General features: G+C 45.7%; 1 protein-coding gene across 3 annotated transcripts in view; it reads left to right on the top strand.

The window, feature by feature from the left end:
- The window catches only part of AMBRA1 (autophagy and beclin 1 regulator 1), a 137888-nt gene extending 113396 nt beyond the window's left edge, over positions 1 to 24492 (top strand). For all 3 annotated transcript variants that reach the window (XM_032993410.2, XM_032993412.2, XM_032993411.2), the window contains 3 exons: positions 12619 to 12711; positions 14261 to 14454; positions 22898 to 24492. In XM_032993410.2, the coding sequence (XP_032849301.2) occupies positions 12619 to 12711; positions 14261 to 14454; positions 22898 to 23388 (778 nt within the window). In that variant the 3' untranslated portion in view covers positions 23389 to 24492. The remainder of the gene's footprint in view (positions 1 to 12618; positions 12712 to 14260; positions 14455 to 22897) is intronic.
- Positions 24493 to 25547: the final 1055 nt, after the last annotated feature.

Genomic DNA, 25547 nt, shown 5'->3' on the forward strand with positions numbered 1-25547 from the left:
GACTGGTCTTTTCAAACCCCTTCCTTTGACTGGGCAGGTTGATGAAAAAACTGCCTGCACTCCAGAGCCTCTCACCACCACTCCCAGGGCTCTGTAGTGCTTCTTCATGCTCCTCAGACTGCTCCTGAAACAAGCTGGATCAGTTTAACATCTGGGTATCCATACTCAGAACTGCCTTTGAACTGGTACAATAGTTAAGAGCAGTAGTGGGGTTAGTGGAGCATTTTTGCTTAAGAGAACCTGCAGCTTGGGGTCTTTAGCAGTGCTAAAAAAGAGAGCTAAGGAGGGGGTTATGTAGCCTTCCATAAATCTCCAGGAAAGGAGAGCTATTTACGTTTTATTAGAGAACAAAGAGGCATGAATTGACTATGACTAGGTTGCGGCTGTGAACTAGAGAAAGATGGCTAACCAGCTGATTTCTGCAAGAGCCTGAACCTTGCTTGGGTGGATGCAAAATGCTTAGCTGTTTGGAGAAACAGCTTGGCTGGCTTGCAGAGACAAGCGGTATGACATGAGTACTTGTGACTGGGGGTGGGACTGGGCTGCTGCGCCGTGAGGCAGTTCTCAGTGTTTTAAACCCAAGGTCCATGTCTAAACAGGTGTTGACAAGTTGGCTCTCGGAGCTGTTGTGCTGTAGGGAGGTGAGGTGGTGACAGCGGTGTTCATCCACACTTGGAAATGCACCTGATGGGCCTGAAAGAAGCCTGTAAGAGACTGGAATTCATGAGCCAGTACAGTAGCTGTGAGGATAGAATGAATATTTTTATTAGCCAAAGATATAACCCCTAGCAGGGTTGCATTCTGGTGAGTAAAGGAAAGAAAGGACATTGTGTACCTGCTTCCTTAGATTTCGGGGTGCCACCCAGCTCGCTAAAGTGTGCTACTGAAAAGCATCAATTTGTTTTCTCTGTTTTTTATGTGATTAAATTGGGAGAAGCTTGTAATGTGAGGAAAACCTTCCCAAACACTCAAAAGACTGACCAACTTACGTTGTTTACTAATATGTTAGTTTGAACATGCAGTTTTAGATACAGACTTGTATTGAAAACCCAGAGATCCCAACTGTCAGTGAGTAAATTATTCTGAAAAAGGATAATAAATAGCAAAGGTGGTAGAGCTGGTGTTCAGCAGTATCTGCCTGTCCTTCACGTGTTCTATTCTTTTGCTTGTTCAGCTGCTGCTTTCGCTTGCAAACAAACAAACTATCCATCTTAGGGCAGGTATCTATGACCTGTTTAAAACTTTCTTTACTTTTCCTGCTGAATTGCTGTCCTTTTGAGGAATGGTCTGTGTGAAAGAACCCAGGGGATGAGGTTCCTGTGGGACAGGAACCCAGCTTTGGAAACAACTTCCTCTGCAAGTGACCAATGGGACAAGCAATTTACTCTTCACGAGTCTGATCTTTCATTTTGGTTTGAAAAAATCATCAGCCACCGTGGAAGAGAAGTTGTCACTGGGAGAAGGTTCATGGAAACAACAGCTGGGGACAGAGCACGAAGTGCAGGAAGCCGATACGAAGAAAGGCATCTGCCAGTCCTGGAGATACGTGGAGTAACGAATGGAATTGAGTAGATGATAGGCAGTGTGTCTTTGGAGGATGCTGCATGCTTGTCTTGTTGCTTTTTAACCAATTGCAGTCATGATAGAACAAGATATGATAGAACATATAAGAACAAGTTATGATAGAACATGAGCAAGAGTATTCAGGTCTCTGGTTCACAAGTGAGTCCTGCTGATAAGAGACTTTTGGCCCTCAGATGCAGATTGGAGACAGGTTACAGTCTGTATGAGGTGGTGACAGCCTGTTCTGTTTTTGAGGGTCCTGTAGTTCATTCTTGTCATGATTCAGTGTATAGGTGGTTGCCAACTGATAGATTTGCATACATATTAGATCATGAGTCTGCTGTCTCCTTGCACAGGGCTTCACACTACCCTGTGGTAGACTGTGCTTTTTGGATGTAAGATGAGTTTGTGTTTAGTCCACAGATGTGGTATTGAAAGGCTCTGAGGCTGACACGTTTTAAAGGGTGGACACCATTGAGCTGAATCAAGACACAATTTCATGACACTAATGTTCGTTGGGAGAGCCATGCCACATGAAAACAGGAATCCCTTTAGGCACACTCTGGTGCTCTTCTGCTGCCCTGTGACTCCCCTCTGGGCACCTCTTGCTGGCACTGGCATCAAGCTGGCAGAAGTGGGATGGATTGAGGTTCCCCTCCCACAGCAACTTTACTTTAAAGCCTTCTTCACCATCTTGGCAAGCCTACAGCCAAAGGTGCTCTTCCCCTTCTCTGATGGATGGACCAAAACTTCAGTGTTCTGAGAAAACTGTTTCAAAACCAAGCACGCAGAGCACCTTGTTGAGGGCTAGCTACGTAGTGCAGGCATCCACAGGAGAAGAGGAATTTCTTCAACAGACAAAGTGCCTGGCAATGGAATTAAAATACCCCCTGAGGATGCATCTGGTTCAGAGGCAGCATCCTGTGGAATTCTCTCATTGGGAAGTAGGTGTGGAGAATCTCAGACTGATTCAGTGCTATGCAGTGTGAATATTTTAATTCTTTGTAGTGAGATCTGTCTCTTAATGTGATATTATTCTGGGAAAATTCTCTTCACAATAAATTCCTATGCTTTGCAAAGGAGCACCGCAATTGTCTGTCCATGCCAATCCAGGTTTTTTTCCTCTTGAGAATTGCGTATCCTCTCATCTGGTCATGGGGACAGTGTGACTGCACCTGGCCATCAGCGTTGGGGAAGAGATGGTAATCTGTCCAGCTGCCTGGCATGTCCTGTCTCTCTGCTGGCTGGGTCCATTCGTCAGGCTCTTCAGCCTCTATCGATGATGCCCCCCAGCAGCATAAACCCTGGTACGTTGTTTGCCTTTTAATAGTAGCTTCTGGAGAGTGGACTAAACAAAGAGACAGAAGGAGGAGCTGTCTTCCTTCGTGTGTAACCCAGGGATGTTAGTAACCCTGCAAAGGGGCTGTTATCACAACCTGTTAATTGGGCTGGCTAGAGGTACTGGTTATGTCTGAGTCCTCCCTGCAAATGGCCTCTTGAAAGGCTGCACCTGCACAGCGGCCTTTGGCCGTGGCCAAGTAAGCGAATGCATGTCGTGGACTTTTGCTGCCAGTTACAAGATACATTGAATTTTCTAAATGAGGGTAAAAGATGATTTGGACAAATAAAAGCACTGAAAAAGAAAGAAGATGGCCAGTTCTGCCCTAAAGATGTGTCCTGAACGCTTATATTTGGATTTTGTTATTAATGCATTTAAGAAAGAACTGAAATTAATTATTTCCAATTTGAGCAGGGGAGCCTTAGGTATCCTGAGTGCTGAGAGGCTCAGTCGCTGCAGATGCAAGAGAAGTGGAGTGGTATTATGAAGGCTTGAAACAGTATCTCCACTCTGATATTGGTTTTTATTCCACTTCTATTTCTGTATGTGAATTTGATATCGAGGATGAATGATGGCATTAGGTGGAAGATGCCCTCATAAAATTCCACTTAATATGTCTATGAATCCTAGAGATAAATTTTGATAGCTGCTTTAAGCCTTCAGTTATTAGCAAGTTCATTTCCTTCATCCAATTCTTCAAGATACGTTGAAGTACTGTCTAGTTAGTGACATTTATTTTCGAGCATGAGAAAGGGAACTTGGTACAGAGCTCAGTGTTAAAGAAACTTAACCTGCTGCTTACCAGATTGTGTAGTGTTTCACTGGGCAGGTCCTTACTGGTTCTCATATTGGGTAGCAGTCTTTCTAAAAGCATGGCCAGGTAGTCTTAAGAACAATTATCAGATGCTTCACTTACATCTATTCAGATCACACCTGCCACCTTTTCTTCCCTTACTTTTTTCTAATTCTGTATACAAAAGCAATTACATTTCATGCAAGCAATTATTTGACTTACTGCCTACTGCATGTGGCTCACTCTCTCATTGTTTTCATATAGCTTCCTTTTTTCTCTTTGTTATTTTACTGTCTTTAAGGATAAAAGTTACACTCAGGAGACAGTAATTGTTAATTTAAGTATGACTTTCTTTTTGAAGAATGCTGCTAAGTTGGCTTTTTTGGCCTTTTGTCACTTCCTCAGTTCTTTGTAACATGTTAAAAATCAGGTGTGAATGGCTCAAAAAAGTTAACTTCTTAATTTTTTTTTTTTAATTTATTTTCTTAATGAGTGCAACTAGCTGCTGTGTCTAACTGGTTTTCTTACTCCCTAATTGCATAAGTACCCTTGGATATATTTTAAGTGGAGACTTCAGAGAGAAAATTCAGTATCTTGGCCACGTTGAGTCATTATTGATTTTTGTCTTTAGCCTCACTGATGAATAGACCTTTTTTCATTCCAGTACTGTTTTCCTCCTGTTTATTTTTAGAATGTCTTTTCCTGCTTTGGCAGCACCAGTCCATCCTGCTTTCTTATAACCCTCCTTCTCTTTGCATGTTCTTACTAGACCTTCCTTGTTCAGTTGTTTACTCCCTTGGCTTTCCAATAAGATCACCTTTAATTTTCCCGTCTTTGATGAAGTTTATTTGTGGAGTTTTATTTATTGTCCCTTATGCCTGTGTTTTCTAACAGAACTGTAGTGAATCCAGCTAGAAAATAGAACAGCCAACTTCTTCTTCATTTTCTTTCCCTTTTTTAAATCCTAAAACTATCTGGTTCTGTAAAAGGTCTCAACTCAATGTCTAAAAACTGTGAGTAACTGGAGTAATAATTGTGGAGCTGGGATTTTTGTCTATTTTTTCCTTTTTTTTCTTTTTTTTTCTCTTCGGAGCAGGTTTCTCCTGTGTGCTAAACAGAACACTTTTTAGTTGGCTAATTTCAAAGCTGCTGAAGATTAAAAATATAAAACTTGGCTTGCCTTGTGGATCTCATTGAGATTAGACCAAGCCAAGATCTTGGTTGTGGAGCTTGGCAGCTTTGTGTGTGCACATTGCAATGTTCTATTAAGAAAAAAAAAAAAAAAAAAAGGCATTACTATGCTTGCTAATTTTAAACGTTTATTTTGAAGTTGATTTCTCCCGTTCTAAATGCATTTTCCTGGTGTAGTTTGTTGGCATATGATCTACAAAACAAGCCTACTTAGAAGTCTCCTTTGAGTCAACGTAAATATTAGTTTCTGCTAAAACACCAGTGAAAGTTCAAAGAAGACTAAGGAGTGACTTTAGCTCGCAAGACTTGTAGCAGTTTAAGATGTTTAAGACATTAGAAGGCTTAAGCAGTTTGCACGCCTCCAAAGACTCCTAACAACCTAAATGGTCTAAGCCACTGGAAGAGCTGATAGATCATAAACAGCTTAAGATATTCGGAGGGTTTGAAGCGGTATAGTCTGCCTGTAATCACTTAAAGCAATTAACAAGCCTTCAGGTTTTTAGGGGAGTTTAAGCAAGTTACCCATCTTTAGAGCTTGGTTTAAGGTGATACCAAGCTAAATTGTTCTTATCTAAGGAATTTAAAGCTCCTCATTCTAGAATCTGTTATTTACCTTCCAGAGAATACCTAGGTGCTGCCTGGTGTGATTGGAGCCACTTAAGTGAAGGATATTGTGGAATACTGCCAAGATTTTGAGTAGGAAGAAAATCAGTGAAAATTCAGGGAATACTTATTTGATTTATTTCTGCCTTGTTTATTCTAGGCTATTTCTCATGGATGGTATGTTCTTATTCACATAAATGTGCATTTTTTGAGCAGTGCTAAAACTACTGTGTAATGCAGTATATCATACGCAAAAATCTTATCAGTCTTAGAGGTGCAAATCTTAACTCTGGGCTCACCTTGCTTGAGTGTTTTGTCTATCTGCTTACAAATATTTTGCATTCAATGAGGGCCTCAGTATGTCCCCTCCAAATTGAGATGTATCTCTTCTATGTATCCAAGTAGCTGATGTCTAGTTAAAACATTAGTATTATGGGAGTCACGCTCAGGACTAAAAGGGTTCCTCTTGTTCTCTTAAGCATGAGTTACAACTTCCTATGTCACACTGAGGGTAGTATAAAAAAACTCTGGGAAAAGCTGCTTTAAAAAGCTGTTGTGGCATTTTGATAGAAGAATTGGCATGGGCATGAAGGCTGTCTGTGAGGGACTTTTCTTGTCTTTATTCTCAACACTGGTTTTGCTGTGTAATTTTGTGTCCTTCAGGGGCAGCCCTCTCAACCTCAGTGTTAGTTCCCGAGTCCCGAGATAACTGAACATCCAAACTTCCATACAAAACTCTCTCCTTCTGCTCTGTCATTGTCTTGGTGCTTTATTTCTGTTTATCACTCCTGTTGAATGTGTTAGAAGACTTCATGTAAGACTTTCTCCCTTGGAATGTAAGACAAATTCCTCTTAAGCTTTCCATTGGTGTGTCTTCCGTGTCATGAGTCTGCTCACCCTCTACATGCATGCAGACCGCTAGACAGGCAGGTTGCAAATGCTGACTCCTGGAAGTCACTTGGGTTTTAGCTGTAGTGACCCTGTGGATCAGAAGAAACCATCAGATTTGTGTTCTTCCTGCTGTGTTAATCTCTGCTCTCTCTCTGAGGTATCTAACAGTTTAGCAGACAGATGACTCTCTCTTTGCCGCGATGTCACATTTTTGCCCAGGGATGATGATTGTTAGAGGTGTGCCTTCTATCTTAAGTCTTACCCACTGGCTGCAAGAGCCTGACCTGTGTCCAGCTTTAGTTGCCTGCTGGTGGGCAGAACAAACCTGTGCATGTTCACGCAGTTGAGACAGAAGAGTGTTATTAGCTATTAATGCCTCCAAATTTATAAGGCTGACCTCATTTAAACGGCGTGTGTTTGAATAGAGGCTCTTCAAAATTCCCACTATTTAACCTAGCTAGCAGGACGGCACAATCAAATAAACGAGGCCAGCCATCTTGCACAGTGGTCTGAGTTGAATTGGCATCCTCCCTGAAGCAGACACAAGGCTACCTGCTGCACCAAGCTGCTTGCTGTCCCGCTTCTGAAGCACCTTTGGCAGTTCAGTGAGGTGTCAGGATGTGTTTCTGCATGGTTGCTGGTTTCCAGGCGGGCAAAGTTTGCAGGATTCTGGAAAACTAGCAGGCTGTGTCAGTATAGGGAGTAAAAATGCACCAGCTGCTAGTTGCAAAGAAGGGGTGACCTTTCCATTGTTCCTCTGAATGTGATGAATAGAATGATTTCATGCATCACTTAAATGTCTGTGTGGTTGTTAACTGTAAACTGCAGATCTTGTGTTCTGTACGACTCATCTTGTTAGGAATTCTTGTACTTGGTCTCATGCTCTTCCCCTGGCTAGTCATACATGGGCTGTACTCCAAGGGTGTGCTCTGAAATAGTCCAATGCCAGTGAAGCTGCCACCTCTTCCTTGGTCAAAGGGAATTACTGCCCAGCAGAGCTACTCCAGGAATCCCATTTGCTGGTTCCCTACAGCTTGCACTGCAGCCAGTTTTCACTTGGATTTGTCTCTGCACGTGGTTCATCGCCTGCACAGAAAGCTAAATATTTATGAAGTAGAGTGTTAGAAATGATTGTTTTCCTATCCAGGCAGCTGCTGGGAGTGCCAAACTTTGCCTTGTACTGACAATACCGTTGCCTAGCTAATCATGGGAGCCAGGGATGGGCTTGCTGTGCTGATTATCACACGCTGGCAGAAGAGATAATGAGCTGCTGACAAGGATGCATCTGGAATCCAGCCAAGCATTGCATTGCATGAGATACCACGTGCTGCTTCTTCCTTCCCAAACAAGGACAATGGATTCCTGTTCCTTAGCATAGTGTCACCTTGCTCTCTGTACCTCATTCTATATTTCCTTGATACAGTTTGAATGGTTTAAGTATGACAAGTTCACACAAAGGGAGGAAAGCACATCTTGGGCAATTCAAATCCATTGTAAACTAACCTAATTTTTTTATGCTTGCTCTTAGTGATCTTGAATAGACAGTATATTTGAGAAATCAGCTTTATAGAGTAATTACTTTTGTAGAGAAAGCAAAGCTTGGCAGCATGAAAATCAGATACTCACCTAGCTGTGTGCTGCATGGTATCGCTTTGCAGCTAGTCTTCTTGTTGGGCTTGCCACGATCTTCATGGTAGTAATGGGGTTGTGCTTATATTTTTAGATTGGATTGCAGGCAGCAGTGTCTTAATCAAAATTTAATTCTGTGCTGTAGCAGACAGGTCTGCTACTGTTGGACCTTTCCATGTGGCAGGATTTGAAGGAGGAGAGCAGTGCAATTGCCCCTTGCTGCTATCTTCTTCGGTATTGGGGATAGTTTAAGTGAAAAGACAGTCAGTGTTATTTATGCCTTCCTGGACGTGCATACCCTACTTGCAAATTCGTTTTTTTTGTCTTGCCATCTTGCTGCTGAGCTGTATTGTTAGGTAGAGCTGGGGAACTTTTGTCTTAATCTCTCCTCCTCTTCAGCTCCCAATTTTGGATATGCCAGCTGGGGGGGTTACCCAGATGTCAAGTCATTTTGTGCTGGTCTGTGCTTTGTCAGTTTACTTTTAAAATACTGGTTAAGCCAATGCAGTAAATCATATTTCAGCGTTCTTGTCACTTATGAGTAATTTTGTCATTAATCCCTAGAGCTTGGTCCTAGTTTCTTCAGGGGGTCATACCTGAACTGTGGGCAATACCTCTATGCAGAGGCAGAGGCTGTGCTGCCTAAGGTGTTGGTTCTTGGTACTTAACAGGTTCCACTTGGAATCCTTATTCGACTTTCAGCAAGGCATGCAAATCTGTGTCCGTCATCCTCTCCAAGCTCATTATTAATGCGAGCTGGACACAGGCGTGAAGGAAAAGTCCATCTCAGAACAGGTCCCTGCTGGGAAAGCCAGGCTGTGAGCAGCTCTGCATTTAACAAAGCTAATGGAAATTTCCAGGGAGGGCTTAGAGAGCTTAGTGACAGCCATAAAAAGGAAGAAAATAAGAACTTGACTAAGTGGACTTCCCTGTCCATGACTGACGCAGTGTGGAGAATTGCAATTTTTCACCCTGAAGCCCTGGGCAACAAATGTCCTCCTTGCTGCACCCACATCCAAGTGGCAACATGCTCCATGCTACACAGAGCTTCTACCTTATGCCCTGGAAAATGTAAAGTGCTTCCAGCATTTCCATGTCTAGAGTTTGATGGAGCAAAAGTTAAATGCTTACATTACCTGAAAAATATTCATTACTCCAGTATAAGCTCTGCTTCTGTGAAATGAATAGTCAGGCCTTGATTTGCAAATCTCCTGGGAAACGTGCTGTGAAAGGCTTGCTAATTTACAAAATTCAAGCAATATTTTGCAATGGGCGTTAAAAAACCTTTAGGCTTTCTGAAATAGGAGGTAGCACTGTTTTAAATAGGTGTGCTTAAACCGGTGCAAATCTTTCAGCTTAACTGAAAATCTGATTTAAACCAAAGCAATTGTGGTTGTCACACACATCTTTGTGTGTACTTAAGTTGGTTTAAAGTGTGAATATGTGATTAAGTTTCTAATGCAGCCATGGTCTTAAAACTGGCACTTAAACTGGTACAACAGCAGCATTTCTTTGATGACGTATTTGCTTCTCAAGAAAAGGGGGGTTATGATCTTCGTATAAAAGATAGTGCCCAACCAGTTCCCTTTGTTAAGTTCAGGTATTTGTTTTCTCCACTGTACCTTGATGCAGTCTGTGACATCTCATCTGTAGCCTCAATCAATCATCCAAAGCCTGGAAGACCCTAATTGGGAGCAAGCTGGATATTGGTCTTCAGGCTGCGGAGAGGCGGATGAGATGCAGGTCAGAGAGATGCAGATGCATGCAAAAGAAAACAGAGATCGTGCTGAGGCTTTTATTGCTTCAAGTCTTTTGCAAGAGGTGGGGTGCAGAGAGGGTAAGTTGGTTAGCTGACCCTGGTGGGGGGAGAGCCTGCTGGAGGGCGGCTGTGAGGATGCTCGCTGCTGCAGTAGGGAGTGCCAGCTGTTTATTCTGAGCCAATTTTTTTGGCTCTGCAGGAAGACACGCACAGTCCAGACTAAAAAGCCAGGTTAAAGTGGTACTGAGGCTGTTGAACTCCCATCGTGGCCAAGTCTAATGACCTTGGCTTAAGCCTGTTCATCAGCATTCCCAGAGTCAGCAACAGGAGCAGTGGCACCAGCTGCTACACGTCCTCCTTCTGGGAAGGGAGAGCCAAGTCCTCGATTCTCTGGCAGTAAATGAATAGCTAATAGGACCCTGGCAGTGAAACTCAGCTGATAAATGGCAGTGTTTAAAACCAATGTGCAAAGTCATGTATTAAATGGAATGGCTATTGATTTCACTGTCCAGGGAAAGGTGCAAATTGATAGTGTGGAGTTAGAATGGACTCTGCTGTCCAGCAACCCGAGTGTACAGTAGTAAGCCTCTGCAGAATCGTTGGGAGCAGGGATGGGAGGTTTTTAACCTAGTGTACTGCATGTCAGCCTGGTACCATCACGCTTTTGTAGAAGGGAGATGAATCAGACTCAGGCATGTGTGTGCGCAGGAGCTGAACTTTGTGTTGTACAAGAACATGGTGTTTAGGGGAAGAGGGGAAGCACAGTAGTGCCAACTCACATTTTGGCCTAGGGAAAGCTTTTCAGTCTTCTGGTTTCTAGAGCTGGAAGCCGGCAAAGACAAGTAGGTTGCACGGAGCACCTTGGCGAGGAATGCCAGTCATGTAGGTGGCTGTGGGGACCGTGCCTGTACTTTGGGAAGCATGAAGTGTGGAAGGAGGAGGAAAAGAGCATGGGTCAGTTTAGCTCTGTTGGGTAACAGCTGCAGATACCAAGCAAACTAGACTTTCTCTGGAAATTTTGCCTACCGGGTCAGAAAGTCTCGCTTGCCTAGGGAGTGTGCTGCTTTGCAGACAACAAAGTGTGACAGCTAAGTCTCCCTATACTAGGCAGGGGATGGAGCAGCCAGAGGGACTGGCACAGTTTTAGTGACAGGTTACCATCTGTCAATAAACTCTGAAGCCTTTGTAAATCAGCATCTCCCTGGCAGCTGCTTTCATGGGGTATAATGCAGTGCAGGGCTAGCTCAGCACAAAAAAAAAAAAAAAAAAAAAAAAAAAAAAAAAAAATGATGACTGATAACTTCCCGTAGACTCTGTGTGTGGCTTTGTTGACCTGATTTTCTCCAGCTTTCGCCCTCGGTCCTGACCTGGGGTGCTGTCACCTCAGAGCCTAGCCCAAGGCCTCCAGCACACACAGCTCTCCCATTGCAGAGTGTCTGAGCTGGGGTTCTTGTCAGTTATGCTGAGGCAGCTCATTACAGGAACAACAGCTTTTGTATCTACATAAAACACCGTGTTTGTGCCCGAGCCATAACCAGCTACCAACTGCTTGCCCTGAATCCTTCCTTCAGATTGTGGGACTGCCTTTAGGTCATGCTCTGAGAATGCCTGCGGTGTGATGCAGGTCCAGCTCTTCAGAAACAATTCCCTTTTATCTGCACAGGATATTTTTTTTTTTTTTTCCTTTTTTACTCACCTTGTGGTGACCACTGTTAACCCTCCACCTAGCAGCATCAGGGATAAATCTGCAGTCCAGCAGCCATGTGGTAGTACACAGCACCCTTCTGAAACTTCCCAGGCCAGCTCACAGGGAGCTGGTGTGTCCGCATGGCATGGCAAAACACTGTACAGAAAGTCTCTTCCATGGCAATGCAGCCTGTAGTGCTTCTGGAGGTGGGACACAGCAGATGGTGGGAGATCTCCCTACTGCCTTGGACTGCACAGCATGTGCCTGTCCTCTGACATTTCTGTATGGCACAGAGTAAGCTGGATTTGCTCTTATCTTCTTCCAGTCTAAGAGCTCTCAGGCCTTAGAAATAGTGGGAAGCAAACTTACAGTGTTACGGTTATGGTGGTTTAGTTCCTGTGATCGCCCGTAGTCTTCAGCAATGATGTGATCATTAGCAATAGTTAACCTTGCCTGTTCCTGTGCAGTGATTAGCCAGCCCTGGCTTCGCCTGTTTTGGGGGAAATGCACTGTGAAAGATTGCCAGAGCATTGGCTATTCTGTTAAGCTTAATAGCATTAACTGTAAAATTCAAGTTTTGGACTTTTTGGACACACGGGTAGTTGATGCAGTACAGGCTCTTTTGCGGAAACTTATTAAAATATCCTCTACATCTGCCCTTGCTCCACACTGATTGTCAGTGAGAGGGCTGCATAGAGGTTTATTTATAGGTAGAACGAAAACCATTTGCAAATAAACTAAATATCGAATAAGAGCAGTGTTTACTCGACATTACCTAGTGCAGGAAATGCTGGCAGGCACCACAGAGAGAATTGGTCTTCCCATTCCAATTCTTTGTTAGTCACAGGATAACCTGATTTTATACACACAGTTGTATGTCTTCATTTCCTGAAAATCACTTTGCTCCTGTCGTTCCACCTCAGTGCTAATACTGAATGAAAATGAATGGAATATTCCAGAGCAATCTGGATGATGCAGTGCTCCATGTTTGCAAGGCTTTTTATGGTGATTGAGCCCTTTTAACAAAAACATGAACTGAGCTAGATCTGCAGTTTCTGTAGGGCAGGAATCAACACTGTCATTCATGTTGTGGGGATGTAATGTTTTCTGTCTGGAATCGTGTCCTACCATACTAATATTTTTTCCTTCTTTGGTTTTTCAAGGGCCTTAAACTCTGGAGTTGAGTACCACTGGGACCAGCTGAATGAGAACGTCTTCGCTGTGCATTCCAGCAGCAGGAGCACTGAGCGGCCTGGGTGAGTTTCCTGGATGTGGGTTGGAGAGACCAAACACTTCTGAGGCAATTTTTTCCACCTCTTACACTGCCTAGTTGGGCCACCTGGCCTGCTTCCAGTAAGTGACATTCAGTGCCCAAAAGTGCTGCCGGTGATAGTGAAGTACATGTGTCATCCATGGGCTCAGTAACATCCCTGAGCAAGCTGCAGGAGGAACACGTGGGGCTTGATGCATCAAAAACACCATGCAAAGTAAATGGCCTTTGGAGGATAACTGAAAGGGGGGGATGGAATTCCCAGACATGGGCACAAATCCATTGGGCAATCCTGGTGACTGATTTTCATCCCTTTGGTTTCTGGTCATGGGACAGTTGTTTCTCAGCAATAAACTCTAAAAATAAAGCTAAATCCCTTGACAGCCCTATTGGCTTCTTCATCCAGTCTGGCCAGGGATGTACATGTTAGTTACTCTAAACACGAGGGTGATGCTGCAGTCCCTCGCTTGTTGTCCCAGTGAAGAGTATTTCTCCTTAAGCCAGCTGTTCTCAGCAAGTGGTTGGCAGTCTTGTTTCTGAATTGTGAGCTCCAGGACCCCAAGGAAGTTATGAGCTGGTGTACAGGGCAATGTCTGTGCTGTGCCTACAGCCTTGGACTGATTGAGCATGGAATATAAGCAGTAGAGGTTCTTGACTCTGCCATGACAGTGGATGTTGCCACTACTCATGTTTTTTGACAGCACATATCAGTCTTGCATGATAGGTTAGGAGCAGCTTGAAGGTAGAAATACTGCTCAAGAATGAACTAGCTCAAAGAGAGAACATGAAAAGTGTGGCAGGTTTCAAAACCTTGTGAAAAAAAGGTTATGAGTGAGGCAATCTTTCCTAGAATCTACCATTCCCAGCGCTTACAGCCAGAGGTCAGTTTTGGAAAGAGCGTCCAAGCAATGTCAAGATTCAGCTCTTGTAGTGTTGTACACTTCAGCTGTTCAATTCTGAGAAGAAGCTAATGAGCCTTGAGGCAGTTCCTGTTGTTTGCTCTTGAGAACAGAGAATTTCTCTTGTCCGACTGGAACGGGCAGAAATGCCTGCTGGAGTGCATTCATGTGTGATGCTGACAAACTAGGAGGTCCAGAGCAGGGAAGGGATGCACACTGCGTCCTTGGGAGTTAAAACCAACGTGCAGAGGAAGGTTGTGTGTGTGTTTATATGGTCCTGCGCTGCGTGTCGTGTTGCCTACTCAACTCCGTGACCCCGAGACAGTTGTTCTGCAGGCTTAGTGATGCTGCAGGGACATCTGTCTGTGCCTGGCAGACACGCTGCTTCTGTGGAAGGGTGGGTGGACTGTAAGAATCTGTTGGCTTAAAACTCCAGAGACCAGCCAGCTGAGGTCGGAGAGAGGTGTCTGTGTGTGGAAGTCAGTGCAGGTCACAGTTCCTTCCAGCCCCACCTGCAGTGGCTTGCAGGTGCCTGGTTGGAGTGGAGGCAAGAAGAGGCTCAGGTGGATGCTTCAGTCTTGCTGGGGCACATCGCCTCCAATGCTCCTGGTCTTATTTGTTTTTCTCTCTTTTCAGAACCAGCAGAGCCACATGGAGGACAGACAGGGACATGGGCCTGATGAATGCCATAGGCCTGCAACCCCGAAACCCCCCCACCTCTGTGACTTCGCAGGGTACCCAGACCTTGGCGCCTCAGCTGCAGAATGCCGAGACTCAGACAGAGAGGGAGGTACAGGAGCAGGAATCCGCCTCTGCAGGGACTGGGGAAGGTAGGAGCTCAAGCAATGATTGATCTGACAGAGCTTACCTGGTGAGTGAGGAGTTTCCACATAGGTTTCACATCCTATCAGTGCATTTGGGCACTCCTGTTATCTCTTCAGCAAGGATTTCTCCAGCCTAATTTGCCTATAGCCAGGCCGAGGTGATCAGGAACTATATGAATAGAAAAGTCTTTTTCCCCTGCTTTTAGAGGGCAAAATGGACTCTTCTCCAGATCATTGTGTCTTTGTAAAATCAGCTGTACTGGCATCACTCCTCACAAATCTCCTGAACTCTAACCATCGGTAAGGCTGCAAACTCCTAGGAATTATCCTTTCTGCCTCAGTGTGAGAGCTTAGCTTGGTCCTGTCAACCTCTGCATCTAAAACATGTGCAGGCTTCACAAGCTCAGAATCTGGATACTGTAAATCACTTCTTACAAAGCAGCTATGAGTATTCTGTTTAGACTGCTCGATGAAGGCTGTGATGAGTGTCCAGCTCAGCTATTAAAAAATGTCTCTGGTTTTCCAGTCCAGGAAAACTCACCAATGTGTAAAGGGCTGGAAGCAGCTGATGTGCAATTCCTACACGATGATAAAATCGCTGAAAGCATGGTGATTTTGTCTGGGTTTCTTGTCTCTCTACTGTAGCATTGTGCTTGAATCCAACTCTGAAGGCTTGGCTGGGTAGGAGTTGGGCAGTATATCAATAGGAAAGACAGAGAAAATCAAGGAGACAGTTTTGAACGTATTGGTTCATGATGAACCCACTTGGCTTCAGGAGGCAGCCCATGACACGCCTGCTTGTGCCTGTATACTTACTTGTGCTCTGTCACTCTGAAAGATGATTTTTGGCATATGACTCTTCCACAATTTCTGCTGTGCAGCATCCAGCATGTGTGCTAAGGCTTTGTGTTTCTCTGAGCTCTTCTGTTCAAAGTTAAGTGGCAAATTCCTGACCTGTGGGGTTTCCCATCTGCTTATCTCAGCAGAGCTGGGATTAACTTCTCTGGAAGGTTAGTACAGTGGAGGGCGTGTGAATAAGGCTGGAACGTAGGATGTCTGGACAAATGCTGAACTTGTGGGAACTGGTTCTTCCACTGAATGTGGTATGCAGACTGAACAGGGTACAGTGTGGGACCTTCTTGCATCGAGGCCATGATGGCTGACGCTGCAGGCTTGGAGGTCTTTCTCTGCTCTGTTAAACCAGTGGAGTTCTCCAGTGCTGCTTCTCCCTGATGCTGGTCTGCAGTCATCTGAAGGTTTCGTTATCTCATTCTTTCTAATCTTTCCATTTTCAGCTCTAGTTCGTGGTTTTTAGAGATGGGGAAGGGTTGTCCTTTACCAGTGCCTTGGGCAGGGTATCTCTACAAAGGAGCAAAACACCTAGCATTTGGGGAAAAGAGCGTGTAGGTAGCAAGCCTAGGACAGAGACTTCTCTTTGTCTCCCTTTCTTGCTTGGAAGAAGGTTGGTGGGTTCCACATCTGGTGTGATTTCTGGCTCAGATGCTGGCTTATCTCATGCCCCATTGCAAGTGGACTCACCTGCAAAATGAGCTGTCTCGCTACTGTCTACTGTATAAGGGTCTTTAGAGCAAAGGAGTTATTCCAGTATGGATGTATGCACTGGAGATGAGCCAAGCAATCTTACCCTGTAGTTGATCAGTTCTTACGCCAGTTGCATCCTCGGTGGAAATTCCTGTGCAAGGGCTCAGGAGCAGCTCAAAGCAGGGAGCTGTCAAGAGACTGACTATCAGGAGCATGTAGTATCCAAAAACCTTTGTACTCCATGACAGAGGAAGAGCATAAGGACTTATCATGAAGCAGAAAGACAGATTTTCAGCTGCTGTTACCAACACCTCAACCAGCCAGCCAGGGACCTTACGGCATCAGTGGTCCGGTTCATCTAGAGTCTTCATGCTTCACATTGTACTTGAGCCCCACTGCGCTGCTTGTGGCATTAAGGTTACTGTATTTCCAGCATCATAAACTCTTGTGATGCTCATCCAGTGTGTTCACATGGGCTAGATTAGATGCTGTGCTGCTTTTCTGATGGTTAATTTGCCCACTGTACCTACCATAAACTTTTGCCTGTTGAAAAGGAAACAGCATTTCTTAATAGCAGGGTCTAGATGTCAGGGACAGGAAGGTTAAAAAAAGGAAAAAATATGCTACTACTATCTTGGAGTGTGACCTAGGGCAAATTATTAATCATCTACCAAGTGGGAATAAATCTTCTGTAAGTCTACTGTACTGTGGTACAGTACACCAGGGGCTGTGAAGATTAATTAGTGTTTTGTACGGGGCTTTGAAGATGTAAATCACTACATAAAAGCGTAGCAGTATTAGCAGCAGCAGAATGGATAAATCAGATGTGATTCTGATTAATGTAAAGTGATTTAGTTATCACTTCACGGGGGGGGGGGGGGGAGGAAAACAAAAACAAACCAACAAAACAAAGAAAAGAAAAGAAAAAAAAAAAAAGCTCTTGAATGTTTGAAAAAAAAAGAAGAAAGTAAGAGAAAGGCTAGTGCTACCCCCAAGAATGGGTTTCTGTCCTGTATCCTGTCAGCCCCACTGTTGTGAGGAATTCTGGCTCAGGGCATTTCTTGCAGATATGTGCTTACTGTACAAAAAAAAAAGTATGCAGAATTGCATCAGAAATCTAATTAAGCTCTGTGCGGGTATAAATAGTTTCCCTTTCTCATGCAAAGCTCTGCAGGGACTTTGCTGTTCTGATTATCTTTCTACCTCCTTTGGAGGAATGAGTATATGATGACTATTAGAAGTGAATCCCTCTAATGTCTGTATCTTTTTGTTTTGCAGCAGCTGATAGCTGCCTTGTGAACTCTGCTCCCAAGCCACACATAAACCAAAGGAAGTTAGAGTTGAGAGAAAACTAGGAGAGGTACCAAGAAATGCCTAAACCAGTATTTCAGCCGTCTCCTACTTTCTTTTAAGCTGACAGACATAGTGGAAATTGTGATGGAGTTGTAACTTTGAGGCACTCTTAATTAGAAACAGTCTGTTGGGGGTTATACCGCACTTTCCGTTGCAAATGGGCAGGCATGGTAAGGGAAGGATCTGTATTCAACCGGCAAATTAAATGTCACTTAAAAACCAACAAAAATTCCTAATGAGATTTAATGGCCCAAAGCTTTAACCTTTAGAAATTATAATTCCCAGTCCAGACTGGGTCAGGACGTGGCTGCCCCTTTTTCAGGCTGCTTGGTCTGTCGAGTAGGGTGCAAGTGGCAGGCACTGTCAGGGACTGCAACTGCGCAAGAGGTGCTGCAGGCTGAGGGAAAGGGACCTTTGCAGAGCTTCAGGACACTGGCTTGACTGGGCACCCATCCTGACTGCTGGCTACTGACAGTATATCAATACATCTTTTAGGTAATCCAGTTGTTTAAAAAATAACCCACACTCAAAAATCCCTGATGGAAGTAACTGAATGGCAATTGTAACCTCAATTCCTATCATCTGCATTGATTTGGGGGTTTAAAATGCGGATAGCCAGCTCAGTGCTCATTGTGCAAGTAGGCACGTGTTATGAACTACTAAAATTGTAGCCATCAGAAGACTTGCTGTCAGGGGATTGCTACTTTGCCTGTCTTTGGGGGAGCAGCATACCGACTACTGTCATGCATATGCAGTTTTTAACCTATTTGCTTGAAGTGTTTCTCACCAGCCAGTACAAATTTCCCTCCTTTTCTGTCGTGTCCAACTGCTTTCAGAGGCTGCAGCAGATAGCTTTGATAGGGAAAAGGGTTGTAAAACGAAGGCTTGGCTTTGTGGGGTTCAGTCTGTTCAAAGTGTTAGTAGTGAAAAGGCAGCATGTGCTGGTGAAACTTGCCTGGTATAAGCAAAGTATCCTGAGGATGCCTAAGGAGCATTTACAAGCAGAGTCAGCGTGCCTGCGTGTGATGCAATTTGCTTAATCTGAGACATTAGGAACGTGTGTCAGGGGGCTGCATGGGCAGGAATACCTTGTCCCCAGCCGAGCCACGTGAATGCTAAAAAGAAGCGTGTTGCTTTATGTTAGCTGAACATGTTCTTGCAATGCTGTTGTCAGATGTGATGTGACTTTTGTGCGATTAGTGTGGAAATGGGAACCAGGACACCAGGGATCAGCTTCCAGATCTGCCTCTCGTTCCCCGAGTAGAAATGTGGGTAGATCCCTTAGCCTTTTATCTGCCCATCCATCTGTAAAATGGGCGTCATATGTCCTATAGAACCGCAAATTTTGGCTTCTCTTTAAAGCACTCTGAAAAGCACTGCCTAAAAAATAGAATCAGGTTCTAGAGAAGCATGTACTACACAAGCCTTTGCAGTGTGAGCTGCTCCAAGTACCTGGCTCTCTTGGGATTAAATGGTGGGAGCGAGCTACTTTTAAATTCTCGTTACAAAAATAAGTTTCACTTGTACAAGTCACCAAGGTGAGATACTGCTAAGAAATTTGTTACAAGTCAAAGCGGTTGTGTCTTTTCTGAGTTCTGTGGTGTTGTTTGGATTAGCTACCTCAGAAAGGAAGCATGAATATGCTTCTGAGCTTGGCTGGGGAGAAAAGTAACTGGTAGTATTTCTTCTAGCACTAGGGGAGATGTGATTATGCGTAGATGGTTATGCTGTGCTGTGACCCTCCCTTTCCTATTCTTCTGCAAGGAGTGAATTCATTTTAAAATGATGATATTTTTATCTTTGAGCATCTGAATTAGCGGGTCAGCTTACACCTCAGAGCTATTATTCCATGTTCTCTGAAGACTTAGATATCTCTCCAGTGCTTACTCCTAGTTCTAATTTTGAAGCTTTGTTTGCAAGCATGCCTACTAACTACTGCTGGTTTTAGAAAGAGGAAGACTGAAAATAGGAAGAAATTCACGAGCAATGTCAGTGTATTGCACAGCCACAGAGAAGCCTGATTTCATCATTGCTTCTGTGGGCTTTGCTCTTTATCAGGTGTGTGCTGCCCATGCCAAGATAAACCAGTTGTAGTCCCCATAAGTACTTAAGAGACCACTTCATTTAAGAGTAGAAATGCTTCTGCCTTATGCTCAGCTCCATTGAAAGTTTACCAGATGTTTCGCCTTTGTAGTATTTTGTGTCATTTTGTTAAATGTTGGAGCTAGTCAGCTAGATTGACAGAAATCCCCTGATCTTTGGGATAATTACTCTCAAGAGTAACATTTCATGTCAGTGTTTGGGATAGATGGCATTTTGGACCTCCAGAAAGGTCACTTCAGTTAGAATAGAAAAGGTTTGTAGAAACACAGCACTGTGGACACAACACTAATACTTGCTTGTACTGCAGAAGGGAACCATGGGTGATGCTTTTTCTGTCCTGTCAGGCACAGAACTTGAGTCCCTGTCCAGAAAAAGATGGAGATTGTGTCTCGAGATTGCTTCCTGCTCTGTGGTGCATTCTGATCCAGTGACAGCCTAGGTGCAGAACGAATTGGCAGGTGTTACGATTATGCTGGTGTTTCACGTACCTTATACTTCATAACCAGCTGGAGCTGGTTAGCTCAGTTTTCTAGATTTTGCGTGTAGTGCTCTGTGAGGTTTTTCGATTTTTCTGACCCTAGAAGGTAGGCTTGGAAGAATGAGAGCTGAAGATAAAGGATTTTTTAGAGCCTGGGAGATGGGAATGTAGTTTTGAGCATAAAATGAGAGAAGAGGAATTGCCTTCTCCATATGGAGAATTAGTTGTGCTGTCACTTGGCCTACTCCTGCACAAGCTCAGGTTCATGCTCTGGTTATGCCTAAACCCTTTGGAGTCTGACAAAAGTGTCACGAGTATGGGGTTTCTCTCTGTCCTGCTTTTGTTCAGCTGGTGGCGTGGGGAATGGGCATTGGCCACTGCAGCAAGGTGAAACGTCTAGCAGTCTGAGGTTTACAGCATCGCTGTTGTTTTGGGTAAGTGCCTGTGTGCACACTGTGACCCTCCACCAAACGGAGGTTATCTTACTCCGCTTGCACGGAGTACTAATGTAGTCTGCACTGGCAGCCTGGTGAAAGAACGTGTGTGGGAGTTGCCAGGCAGTAGGAACGGGCTGTATGTGAATCTGCTGTAGCTCAGCTCAAGGCAAACCCTGCAGGAAGCTTTGCTCTGAACCAGGCAGCCAGAGTCAATGTTGAAACCAGAGAGGGGAAAGGGGGAGGACAGCTCCCAAAGCAGAGGTGCTTGTTGGAGGCTTGAGTGGCGAGGCTCACTTCTGGTCCTGGACAGACTGTTTCTCTGGAATTTCCAACACTGCTGTGTCTCTGTTCTTGTAATCTGAAGGCTCGTGATTTATGCGGTGGCATCAGCCCTCGCCTGTTTTCTGAACAAGCAGCTTCCTCAGCTGGAAATTCAGCTGTGGCACATGGTAATTAAGGGGCAGGGAAGAGCCGGGGGTGCTGTGGTGTGCACTGCCTGCATGGACTCCGCTGGCGAAGTGCATGTTTGTAATGCTGAGGAGCACTGCCTAGGGATCCTTGCTGGTTTGCTGTTCCAGTGCTCCTGTATTGGGCTAGTTTACAGTAAGCAATCTGTCAAGAGCACAGTACTTGCTGTTTCAGGACTGTGTAGATAGGGTTGGCTGGCATGTCTCGAAACCAGGTTGCACATCTTGGCTTTCTCAAGCTTCCTCTCTGGCCTGGCCAGATGGTTGGTAACGAAGTGCTTACAACTGTGCCCTCATAAGGAAGCTTCTCAAACTTTCCACTTACTCCTGCTCATGATTAATGCTTCAATATCCCCTGGCGTGCATGTTTTTCACGCTCAAGTTTCCAGTCGAACGGCTGCCTCTCTCTGTTCTCAGTCTTTGTGCTGGTCAGCCAGGTTCCTTGTTCACGCATCAGCCACATCCTGAACAGAATTCCTCTGCTAGAGCCGTGGGTCAGGCTCTGCCGGGGGGGGATGCTTGCTCACTCCTCTAGGCTCTGCTCCAGATTCTCACGTGGTTACTGGTGTCTCTCTGATGCTCTGAGCTGCTGTATAATTTCTGTATGTATAGTGCATATAGCAGGCTTACTATATTCCTAGCAGAAAGGGACTTACTCTACTTGTGAGAATTAGATTTGCCCTTAATATCCATCGTATCTCTGCAGCAGGGCAGTATGTCAGCAGACTTGCCTGAAGATGAAATTAGCCATGCCCTGTGGTGGAGGAGGCTGGTGGTGTTTGATGCAAGTACCACTAAGCCCATGAGGAAAGGGAATAAGCTGTCACTGACTGACTGCGTAACACGTTAACAGCTCTAACTATCTTTTTTTTTTTTAAAAAATAACCTCTGCAGGGGCATAGTGTAGACCATGCTGAATAACCCCAGCTCCCATGTTGGATACATGATCTCTACCCCACAGCCCCAAGTGGTTTTGTCAGGGTAGCATTTTGGGTTTTATCATGTTCTAACTCCTGCCTGCGTCTAGCCTGGTTGACATTTGTGTTTGTTCCCTTGGTGCCAGGAGAGCTCATAGCTTTCTCCTCTCCTCTAATCAGCACTGCGATAGCTTCATGGAGCTGGGAGTGAGATTTATCTCTTTAATAAGAATCATCAGGATTCCACTGTGGAATGATTCTAGCAGTTTATGATTACAGATTGTTTTCCCCAAACGGTCTGGGTAGGATTTGTAGCAAAAGGAGGATGCTGGGAAACAGAACTGGGCTGGACTTTGATGCCGTGGGGATTTAATCTCCTACGTGGACTATTTTTCTGTGAGATTCTGTTCTTCAAAAGTAATCTTCAGCAACCAGGGCATCTGACAGTGGTTCCCTCAGAGCTCAGTACAGCCTGACTGTGGAGGGAAGACTCGGAGGTAGAGTAGACAAAGACTCTAGATCTTAAGAGATGTTTTTTGCATTCCTCAAAAGATATTAGTCAAGGGGAGCAGGAGCCTAGACACTTGACCTTTCCTTGATCATAGGTGATGTGGAAGCACAGATCGTGTCCTGTAGCCACTGTCCGCTCTTGGCCAGTTGCCCGTGTCCTCCCTGATCCTGGGGAGATTGCCATCATCTCAACTGCTCGGGGAGTTCTCCAGCAGGTGAAGTAGGAAAGGCCACAGGACTCTCTCACACCGTGGTGAAATGTTGGGCTTGTTGCAGTGAAAACAGAGGTTTTTCTTCCTGCCCTAGTGGGACTGGCTGAACTGTTTCTAGAGCTGTGAGAAAACACGTTGCCTTTGACTCATCTTTTTTCCCCCACCTGTGTGGGGAGATAAGAGCTGCTCCTCCAAGGCTTGGGCATGGAAGTCTCTGAGGGGGATACCTGTGGGAGCGGGCAAGATTTTCTTGACAGAGTCCAGTGCCTTCGTTTGGCACTTCACCAGAAGCTCCAGAAATAAAATGTTGGGCTCCCCCTGGAACAAAACCCAGCACACGCGCCCCGTGTGGCACACCCCACCCAGCACGCTTTCTCTTCGTGCTGTAGTTTGCCTTGTGCACCAACGTCGCTTCTGCTTTCTCTCGCAGGTGAAGGTCCAGAATACGGGGCCGGTGGGGAGGATGCCCTGAGTAGGATCCAAAGGCTGATGGCAGAAGGTGGCATGACCGCCGTGGTCCAGCGAGAGCAGAGCACCACCATGGCGTCCATGGGCGGCTTCGGCAACAACATCATCGTGAGCCACCGGATCCACCGCAGCTCTCAGACCGGCGCGGAGTCCGCCGGAGCCGAGGGCACGTCGGCACAGCAGTCCACCTCGGAGCAGCTGGCGGCCGAGCTGGAGGGACGGATCCTTTCAGAGTCTATGCAGCTGTCGGAGCACAGCCTGAGCCCGCGGACAGCCTCCAGTGGGAGTGAAGGACAAAGCGCTGGGGATCTGGACCTGCCAGAGCAGGCCCAGTCCTCCATGGACACTGAGGGACCAATTGAATACAGTGACCTAACTAATAATAACCATCTTCCTGACAGTACCAACTTCTATAGTAATGACAGCACCAGTGGGGAGTCGCGGAACAGGTAGAGGTTGAGTTGTGTGTTGGTGCTACCCTTGTACTGCTCAGCAGAGACCTGTACCTCACAGCTGGCCAGGAGCTGGAAGGGTTAGGGACGTGTGGCTCTGGCAGGACGCTGGCGGTTCGGAAGGCTTCTCTATCCTGGGGGAGTGGGGAGGGATAAGGACCGCAAGGGAAGCCATGGGGAAGAAAGCCTACTTAACTTCCAGCACACCCACTGCTGAAGAGTTAACAGGAATATGAACCGTACTGGCTGCACAGCACGCAGATTTTGAAGCCCCATGGGATCCCCTGAGCTCAGCCCTAACCTTGCAATTCGGTCAGTGTCATCCTTTGTAAAGCTTCTTTCCTTTCCTCCTGCCCTTTTATGCCTAGGGGCTGATGAGTAGAGTGAAGAAAGGGACGGGGGCCTGCAGCATCCTTCTGGAGGCAGGCAGCTCTCCTGGGCAAACCTGGGCACGATGCTCCAGCTCCGTTGCTGGAGTGGAGGAGTCTTCCAGGCCACAGTGCCGCTCTGTGGCCCAGCATTGCTCCTCCCTCAGAGTGGTGCTCTGAGACCCGTCCTGCCTGCGCTCTGGTCTGTTCTGGGAAGAGCTGGGCTTTGCCAAAACCTGCATGGCTCAGGATCTGCTCGTAGGTGGGGATCTTTCCTTTTTAGAGAGTTAGCTTACTACTTGGCAGGAACCTAAGCAGAGCTGCTGTGGAGGGGTAGAGGGACAGGGGCTGCTGTTCTCTAGACAGGATGCAGTTCACGCAAGGACATTCTAAGCTGTGCCAATATTAACGTGAATGAGCCATCCCAGTGGTTTCATGGTGCCAGGACTGAGCTACACCTCCTTGGCAGGGGGCAGGAAAGGTCTTTCAGCTCCAGGCCAGGGTGTGAGGTATGAGTCTGTGATGTAAGGTGTTGCATGTGAAATCTTGACCTTGTACATGTAGTTTCTAGTGGAGAAATCAAGGCTCTGATATTTTGTTTTTAGTCTCAAATGTGATTTTCCTTTTCGTTTGTAACTCTCCATCCCTAGCAGGCTTGTGGAGGAAGGACGGGGAGAGAGTGAGTGCTAACGAGGGAAACACCAAAGATCAATGTCATTAAAATATGACAAACCCTTGCTTGACCTACTGTCTTCATTTGCGTGATGGTTGTCTCCGTGTTCAGCCTTGGGGATAGCTACATCCAGCTCAGAAGCTCAAGGTAGCTTACAAACGTCAGATGAAGACCACCCCCTTCCCAGGAGGAAAGCAGGCTCAGCCTTGGAGTTGGAAGCAGAGAGGAGCATTTGGGAGTCTTGAGTGCAGATCACCTTTTAACCAGTCTGGAGGTGAGCGGGCACTTCTGCATTTCCCACCATTCAAGTAGTGCAACAGAGAGAAAGGGAAGTGTTTCTGCTGCCCCACTTAAAGAGGCAGCACTGCCTACCTCAGGCAAGCAGAGAGTGGTCTGTCTTGCTGACCTCTCAGAGCAGAAAAGGGGTGCAGTGCCTGCCCGTTTGGGATAAAAGACCCGGCGCTACCCCTGCGGTGAGGGGTGCTTCCCCTGCAGCCCGAGCACCTGCCAGCAGCTGCTGTGCTCCTGCCTGGCCCCCCTAGACTCCGATAAATAAGGCTGTCATTAGGCAGCACTCAAGCTCCCAGTCAGAAGAGTCTGTTAGAGAACATTAAGCAAATCTTCTCTTAAATCACAGCCTGGAAATGAACCTTAAATCAAATCAGCTGCTGCCAGGCCTCATTGCAGAGTGTTAATGAGGCTCTAAAACCTGCCCTGAGCCAACCACATCCCTGATCTGACAGGAGACCAGCCTGAAAAACGGGATTCCCATGTGTGGCGAGGAAGGTTTCATGCATCCCTGTATTGCCTCAGTGTGGGGTGGCCTGAAGATGTGCTGGCACTTGGGAGCCCGAGGAGCTATGCTCGGCCTTGGGCAGAGCTTGGGCGGTGCAGGTCTAGGCAGAGCTGTTTACTGCTCTGCTTGAAAGCAAACTAAAACAGAGCCTGGAAAAAAACTGCTCCTGCTTCAGCTCAGCCTGGCGTCTCTTCTTCCCTCTCCCTGCACGATTCCTGGAAGAGTCTTGAGGGCCACTCTTGGTAAATCTGAAGCAGAGCATTTACTGATGTCCATTTCCATAGCCACAGCCAACCTACCTAAAGAAAAAATTTCCATCAGGG

The sequence above is a fragment of the Tyto alba genome, unplaced genomic scaffold (genome assembly GCF_018691265.1).
Source record: "Tyto alba isolate M040663 unplaced genomic scaffold, T.alba_DEE_v4.0 Super-Scaffold_18, whole genome shotgun sequence".
In the NCBI taxonomy this organism is placed as follows: domain Eukaryota; kingdom Metazoa; phylum Chordata; class Aves; order Strigiformes; family Tytonidae; genus Tyto; species Tyto alba.